Genomic DNA, 8,062 nt, shown 5'->3' with positions numbered 1-8,062 from the left:
GATCATCACGAAGTCTCTCATGCACCTGCTTGTCCTTAATCTCGTTATGTATCTTGTGGAAGTCCTTAAGAACGAGCGGATCACGTCGTTGGTACTCCTCCAGTCTTAGCACCTCACCACCATCTTGGTTATAGTCCTAATCCTTCTCTTCTTCATCTCACTCATTCTCAATGATCATGTTGTGCATGATAACAGCAGCTGTCATTATGTACCATAGGGTGCCTTCGTCCCAAAATCTAGCAGGACCCCTCACAATGGCAAATCGAGCTTGTAGAACACTAAATGCTCTCTCAACATCCTTTCTCACCGCTTCTTGAGCTTTTGTGAAATGGACTTTCTTGTTGCCTTGTGGATTGCTGTAGCTCTTTACAAAAGTCACCCAAGAAGGGCATATTACCATTGACCGTGTACTCCATAGGTGGTGCCGTCCCTTACATTAACCTCTAAAATAGTGGCGACCTCTGCAAGACATTAATATCATTTAAAGAGCCTAGTAGACCAAAGAAAGAATGACAAATCCACAAATCCTTCGATGCAACAGCTTCAAGTATCATCGTTGGCCCATCCACATGCCCTGAATACTGCCATTTCTATGCTATTGGGCAATTCTTCACCTCCAATGCATACAGTCAATGCAACCAAGCATGCCAGCCATCCTTTCTTAGTATTTATGGCCATCAACCTTGCAGTATCCTTAATAATAGGTGGCCTCAAGTACTGTTCTCCAAACACCTTAACCATAGCCCGAACAAAGTGGTGAAAAGCCTCTAACATGGTGCTCTCTGCAATCCTCACAACTTCACCCAATGAATCAGTTGGAACATCATATGCAAGCATGCGAAATGATCCGAACACTTTCTATAATGCAGTAGCACCGAGAAAACCCGTTGCATTTGGTTTCTGCCTAAAGTAGTCATCATGTGCCTCCACACATCCACTATGCGCAAGAAGAGGTCCTCTCGACATCATGAACCTCCTCCTAAAGAATTTTGCATTGTATATTGGAGGATCTGCAAAATAATCAGCTACAATACGCAAATTTCCACTAGACATGTCCCTAGGAACTACCAAGCATCCAGGGATTGAACCACGACGTCCCTTCTTGCGCATCTCATGTCAGCAAGCACAAGAATTGTAATGAGGTCATCGTCACCAGACTCCTCCTCTTCCTCCTCTTCCTCCCACCATTGAGTAATGAGGTCATCATCGTCGGAGGAGGCCATCTATAGAATTGCGAAATTGTGAGCTTTTGAAGTTTCAATCAAAATCTCATACACAATTATACACGACATATAATCCAAGTTCGAGTACTACATATAAAATGCCACTCAGAATACCAGGGAAAAAATTAAACAGTATAACCTTCGGCCACAAGTTTCTAAAAGATATCTATCTTGCTGTCATGTAACACGGGAGTATAGCCTGCATTGTGAAATGTTTGACAGTGATAAATGGCTTGGCTGCTAGCAAGAATTTTATTTTCAGTTTTAAGAGGAAAAATAATAGCTAAATCAGTACATGTCTTATGTAAAATGTTAAGATATTCCTTTGTGTATGCTTCAGAGGCAAAAATATTAGCAAAAAGTTCAGTGTTCAAGCACAAGAATATGCAGAAAAACAAGTACTTTAGACGTTACCAATCCAATGTACCGATCACAAGCTTTAGGGGTGTTTGGATACGAGGTGCTAAACTTTAGGAGGGTCACATCGAATATTCGAACGCTAATTAGGAGGACTAAATATGAGCTAATTATTAAACTAACTGCAGAACCCCTATACTAATTCGCAAGACGAATCTATTAAGCTTAATTAATCCATAATTAGCAAATAGTTACTGTAGCACCACAATATCAAATCATGGACTAATTAGGTTTAATAGATTCGTCTCGCGAATTTGCAATTAGTTTTGTAATTAGACTATATTTAATATCCTAATCAGTATCAAACATCCGATGTGACAGGTACTAAAAGTTTAGGAGGGTGTATCCAAACACCCTTAAGCTATTATATGTGACCTAGTGCCACACTGAAATTGGAGCCACCACGTGATTCAATCAAGACAGTAGCTCGTGCTCTCATCATTCGTGATTCAAGCAGGTGCATGAGATGCATGAGACTTCGTGATGATCGTGTGAAGCATTTGTGGCCGCTTCATGGGTATGATTCATTGCAGTTTGATTGTAATTTATTGTGCTAGACAATTTCAATATGCCTATGTGATCTTTAGGTTCAAAAATATTTAAATTTGAACTTTCATCTTTGAAATCGTGGATTTGAATTTGGTTCATTGTCAAGCTAAAAAATATTTACATTTGAGTTATAGTGGTGTGATATGAACGATATATATGTAGCATATACTTATTGAAATAAGATAGAAAAAGAAATAGAGGTTGGGAACTATTGTTGGAATTGCTCTTACGCTGGGCATTCTGTCATTTAAGAGCGCTCTAAACAGCAACAGAAGGATCGACGGCAGCCTATCGAAGAGACTAGTGTCCCAGAATTGCCCGTTAGTACGCAAACGTCATTTGTTCACATGAAAGACCTCTGGTGCAATACACGCGAACGTCACTTCACATCATCACTATTTTTATTTGTTCACAAGACGTGTGGTCTGGCTACTGGACCTTAACCTCGGTGACGTTCCGGCTGCGCTGCCCGGTGCGCGGCACGTTGACGTAGAGCACGCCGTCCTTCACCTCCGCGGTGATCCCCTCGGCGCGCGCGTCGTCCGGGAGCACCAGGCTGGCGTGGTACCCGCTGGCCGCCCACCACTCGCCGTCGCCGTCTCCCTCCTCCCCGCCGTGCTCCCGCTTCTCGCCCTCGATGACCAGCACGCCGTCCTCCACCGCCACGCGCACGTCCTCCTTCCCGAGCCCCGGCACCTCGAACCGCAGCCGGTACCGCGCCTCGTCCTCCCGCACCTTCCCCGACAACAGCCGCGACGGCGCCAGCCGCTCCAGCGGCCGGCCCAGCGCCCCCGCCACCTGCGACAGCGCGCTCCCGAGCCCTGCGTGGCAGTCAGTCTCCGGCGTCCATGGCGGGCGGTTAATTAAGCTACAGGTGTTGCCAAACAATGCGAGCAGGACGTACCGTCGACGAGGCGGAACGGGGTGAAGTCGCGGAGGTCTCGCCACGCCCAGCGGCCGCCGCGGCGCGCGGGGGCGGCGGACTGGCCCGACACGGCGACCTCCCGGCGGCTCGCCTCGCCTCCGGTGGCAGAGTCGGCCGCAGACGACGATGTTGAGAAGGGGGAGTGAAGGTGAAGGCTCACGTCCGCCGCCGGGGATGCGGCGTAGGCCGGCCTCGCCAGCGCCGGCGCGCGGCCGGCGAGGGCCCTGTTGAGGCACAGGCGAGCTAGAGCCATGTCAGAGCCGGGCTAAATGGATTTGCTTCTGCCGAAACTAGGCACAGGACACTTGATCGCTTCGTCACTCTGGGTTACTCTGCTCTGGGTGATCCAGGTGGCGATGGTGTGCATATAAAGCGGCAGAGGAGGACAACACGCAAGGTGAGAAGGCCGGAGAGACATCTGGAAAGGGAGACGCCGAGATGGGCACTTCTATCACCTTCTGGGCGCGCCCAGGATCGATAAAAAAGAGGATTTGACACAAAGAGGGTACATAATTCCTCCACGGATTGATAATGGTTTCCAGCCTATTTGTTTCTTGTTATTGAGGGCTAAGATGTGCAAAAACAGGTAGACCCAGTGCAAGTGGAATAATGGCTTACTGTTCCCTAAAACATCTGAAAAGTGCACATTACACGCTAAGTTTACCAAGTATTACTTCCCTTAAAAATATATGATATTTAGCACAATCTAATTAGTTAAAAATGAACTAAGCAGCTTCTGACCGAAGAACGTCATATGTCTAACAACAGAAGGGTAGAGTCGTAGAGGACATGTGATCGAAGAACCAAGGAACAGCAAATTGAACGCTGTAAACACAATTACTAGCAGTAAAAGACAGAATATTTTACATTTGCTTAAGAGAGGGATGCCATCCTGTCTCCAAGACAATCCACATTCATCACCACACAAGCTTTGGCAGCCAACTAAAGTTTGCGTACATTTCAGCGATTTCATAACGTGGCCTCAAACAATACACTTCCATTAACCGTCTCCTAATCGTATAGGCCTTCCTGCTCCCAGCTGACCACGAGGAAATCCACCATTTCCTGACAACAGACAACCCAAAGCACAAGTCAATGCATTGTCTAAAAAAAGGGATGCATATGTCAAAAGGAAGATGGAGTGTAGTTTTTCAAGAGATCTTACACTGAGAGGGATCGATTGTGCAAATGGTTTTGTGCTACCAAGCAGGCTCTCATATGTGGCATAATGACTGCAGTCACCAGGCGGACAAGACATTAGTGCAAAAGGCATCGATCAGAAACTAGTCAACTACCCTAATCTCTAAGTATCAGACACGATTCTGCGCTCCTGGGATCTCAGTGTTAGGCCCTGTTTGTTTAAGCTTCTTGGCAGCTTCTCAGCATGAAAATCAGAAGCTCAAACAAACAACGAACTTCTCATGCAGCTTCCGAAAAGCTAGAAGCTCAGAAAAGCTGAGTTTATATGAAAAGCTGAAAAGCTCAGTTTTCTCAGCTTTTCTTAGCTTTTTGGGTCCAGGAAGCTAAACCCATCTTTTAAAAGCTAGTATTGGCTTTTCAGAACCAAAAAGCCAGCATCAACTTTTAAGAAAAGCTCAAAAGCTGCAGCTCAAACAAACAGGGCCTTGAACTGACAGCCAGGTAAGTAGCAGATTCCTATACAAATAGCATATCATCGGTAAACACAGTATATCACGAACTTGAGGTATTTCAAATTGAGTGGCAGAAACCTCAGCTGGTTCATTTCCAAGCTGGTGGTGATTAAGTTATTTCATGTAACTAAAATTACAACATAAAGAACTATTCTGGCCACTGCAAAAATGTAGAGAAAGACCTTTGGTGTTCCATAACAAAAAGAAAAAGGAAACTTGGACAACTAACCTTATTTTTGGTTCTCGACTTTGTTGGCCCTGAGAATTACGCTTTCGTTTTCCAATCCACTGTTGTCTAGTCTGGTGCCATTGTAGAAGACCTATGGTTGTACAGATGATGGGGAAAATGTCAGTGAATGAACCACAGGTGGTTTCCTATTGCTTTATCATATAGAATGTTACGATGAACAGTTGTTCCCAGGAACTGGCCCTTTAAGGTTGGGATGCAGTAGTCATAACAGCAAGCGAATTACCATGTGGCTGTGTGACCACTGTCAGGGGTTAATCTCGCTTATTGCCAGGCAGACTTAATATTTTAATAATTTCAATTGAATCAACTTTCCAGATTATGTAGAATCACTAACTGATACAGCAACTAACTACCAATTATATGAGCATGTTATGGACTATGGAGCTGTAACAACTACAGCATACAGCCATGCCAAATAATAATTTGCAAATATGTTCACCAAACAGCATCTTGCAAAATTGCCATGACGCTGAGTAAAAGCTGAATTTTCTGAACCACAAATGCACCATGCTTAAAAGCAGTCTAAATGAGCATGAATGGAACTATTTGTTTAATGTTGCCTGAAAATTCATGAGTATGGAATGAACAATCAAACATGGGCACCTTTTGTATGCAAGTGTAGACATGGAAACTCTTTTACCTTGATTTACAAATTCATTTGGATTGCTGCTACTTCCAGCAGCATGCTGGTCATTAGGTTGTGCTGCTGTACTGATTGAAGACATACTATGTCGGGATTGCAGGGCACTGTTCTCCATTTCGTGCGGACTTGAACTCCAAAAGTCGTCGGACAAATGGCGCCTTTTTACTGAGCGCCCTTGAATTCTTAAACCTTTTGAAGGCTCATCAACAGCTATTATGGGAGTAGGCTGGGCACAACCAAAACAACCTCTGCTCTGTTGCAAACCAGGATTTGCCAATAAATGATTAGTACCAGGTACTTAGATGACTAACATGAACAAATTAAGAAAAGGCTTACATAGGAAACATACATTTGTACAATCACCAATGGTGGATTAGAACAAGTTTTGAATGAGCTACCTGTCCCAGCTATAACCAACCAGTTGGAAGTTACAAGGATGAACGCCTACTTTCCAGTAGGCTTTAAGCATTTACAATCTAAGGCCCTTACCCGTTCACTCTGCCAGACAAGTCTCTTAAACAACATGACTGCTGCTATGAGATTCCAAGAGGGACACACAAAATAACCTTTAACTGAGACTAGCTAGAACCCACAAAATTGGAAAATAAAAACAAACCCCACAGTCTATGCAGAATAAGGAAACGGCTGTTGTCCCATTTGAAAAGATAGATGCATTTTTTTTGCGTTTACGAATTGGAGAACATAGGATATTAGTAAGCCAAAATTCATCTAGCCAATTTGAACAGCCATTCATTTATTGTGCTCAATTGTTCACAGACTAAACCTTCAAAGACAAAACTTCCTAGACATGAAGCCAATTGCAAATATGAACTGAAGTTGAGTTTTAGATTAAAGTTAGTACTGCAGGTAAGTAGCTTTTCCAGTCATTCCTAGCCAGTATTCTTAAGTGAACTGTAAGTCCATAACTCAGAGGAGATACCTTACTCTTTATCAAAGTAAAAGTAAATCCACATGCTTTATTCAATCAAATCGGCAGTTAGGCACAGAAATAGTAGTTAAGAATTTATTCCCTTTTCTAGTTTCACAAACAAATGAACATTATAATATTGATCAAAGGGGGTAAACATCAATAGTTGTTTCTCTTTTCTGTTGTACTAGTTACTTTTGGAGGCCACTAATTGCAAGCTTAAGGGAGCACGAAAGAAAAAGAAGCTGACAGGAGACCTAACACGAAAGCGAAAGTATCAGGGTGATAACCAGCATTTTGCTAGAAAATCACCAAATACCCTTAGCAGAGATAATGGCAAGTATAGAAATTACCAGAATACGACAGCAAATCAATAATCATCCGCATCACCAATTTCATACAGCTAACCGTAATGAAGCCAGTCTGTTGCCCCTTTTATATAAACTGGGCTGTCAAGGGTTAACTAAGGTCTTAAGACTAAAAATCCATTCCAAGACGAGATTACCAAGGCAACAAATTTCATCACGGCTACAGCGTACAGCCAATCGCGTAGCTACAGAAACTCCAATCCATAGCCAATCGCGTCGGAGCAGCAGCAGCAGGAAGCAGACAAGCCCAGCAATCAATCAACCATACAAGAGAGCATGAAGGAGGGAGGCGTACCCGACGCAGGCGACGAAGCGGCGCACCCAGGAGGAGAGCGACCCGCAGTTCAGCAGCATAGCATCCGGTTCCGCCGCGCCGTCGTCGGCGGCTACTCTACAGCAGTCGCGCCCGCGCCCGCGCCCGCTCCCGCACCGGCACCGCGATCCCCGCAACCCTACCGCTGGCTGTGGCACCGGCGGATTGGGGATTCACCTCTCACCACGCCGGGAAGAGAGAGAGAGAGAGAGAGAGAGAGAGAATCCCTCCCACTCGCTTCCACGCTCGAGGAAACCTTTTTTTTTTTTGTTCTTTTTGCTCTCTCTCTCTCTCCGGCCTCGATTTGATGACGCGGCGTGCTGCGATAATGGCGGCCTCCCTCCTTATCTGCAGCAGCTCACCTCGCTTTCGGAGGCGAGGGGGGGAGGAATCATTGCGGCCGTGCCTGGCTGGATGGCGGCCCGTTGGTGCCGTGCGTGGGTCGATCCGGAGCGTCGGCTGCTGGATCGACGGCCGAGAGGGTGCCGCCGATGACGAGTGGGGTCCGGTGGACTCGTTTCGGCCTGGGACTGGGGAGGCAACGAATCCGGGATTACGTGGCGGTAATCGCGACGGGAATCGCGAGACTAAACCCTGGCGTGCAAGCCGCGGCAGGCGGTAGCCGTGGCCCGTGAGTTGGGCTAGGAATTCCGTTACGTGCTCGCAATCGCAACGGGTACAACAGTTACTCGCACGTCTGTTCTCTCGTTCTCCGTTCTCCCCAATTCACTCAAACCACCATTGTAGGTGATAAGATAGCAGTCTGTTGATACGTATTCACGGCAAAATTGATA

At 45.6% G+C, this 8,062-nt stretch overlaps 2 protein-coding genes across 2 annotated transcripts; both read right to left on the bottom strand.

Annotated features, from left to right (window-relative positions):
* Positions 1–2,510: 2,510 nt before the first annotated feature.
* LOC117863794 (23.6 kDa heat shock protein, mitochondrial) lies at positions 2,511–3,794 on the bottom strand. The gene is made up of 2 exons (XM_034747643.2): positions 3,094–3,794; positions 2,511–3,010 (listed from the first exon to the last, which is right to left on the bottom strand). The coding sequence occupies exons 1-2, from the start codon at positions 3,365–3,367 to the stop codon at positions 2,619–2,621; spliced, it is 666 nt and encodes a 221-aa protein (XP_034603534.1). The 5' UTR covers positions 3,368–3,794; the 3' UTR covers positions 2,511–2,618.
* A 138-nt stretch (positions 3,795–3,932) lies between these two features.
* LOC117863801 (uncharacterized) lies at positions 3,933–7,583 on the bottom strand. Its single transcript, XM_034747656.2, has 5 exons — positions 7,251–7,583; positions 5,657–5,907; positions 4,996–5,086; positions 4,280–4,346; positions 3,933–4,179 (listed from the first exon to the last, which is right to left on the bottom strand). Exons 1-5 carry the CDS (start codon positions 7,307–7,309, stop codon positions 4,126–4,128), a joined length of 522 nt encoding a protein of 173 aa, XP_034603547.1. The 5' UTR covers positions 7,310–7,583; the 3' UTR covers positions 3,933–4,125.
* Positions 7,584–8,062: the final 479 nt, after the last annotated feature.

Source organism: Setaria viridis, chromosome 1 (assembly GCF_005286985.2).
Source record: "Setaria viridis chromosome 1, Setaria_viridis_v4.0, whole genome shotgun sequence".
Classification (NCBI taxonomy): domain Eukaryota; kingdom Viridiplantae; phylum Streptophyta; class Magnoliopsida; order Poales; family Poaceae; genus Setaria; species Setaria viridis.
The sequence above is the reverse complement of the archived record's forward strand: the minus strand, read 5'-3'. Positions and strand labels throughout refer to the sequence as shown.

Coding starts and splice junctions, on each gene's coding strand:
- LOC117863794 (XM_034747643.2), bottom strand. CDS start 3,367: ATGGCTCTAGCTCGCCTGTGCCTCAACAGGGCCCTCGCCGGCCGCGCG. Junction 3,011..3,093: donor CCCGTTCCGCCTCGTCGACG/GTACGTCCTGCT, acceptor ACTGCCACGCAG/GGCTCGGGAGCGCGCTGTCG.
- LOC117863801 (XM_034747656.2), bottom strand. CDS start 7,309: ATGCTGCTGAACTGCGGGTCGCTCTCCTCCTGGGTGCGCCGCTTCGTC. Junction 5,908..7,250: donor CGCTTCGTCGCCTGCGTCGG/GTACGCCTCCCT, acceptor GCAACAGAGCAG/AGGTTGTTTTGGTTGTGCCC. Junction 4,180..4,279: donor CACAATCGATCCCTCTCAGT/GTAAGATCTCTT, acceptor GTCTGTTGTCAG/GAAATGGTGGATTTCCTCGT.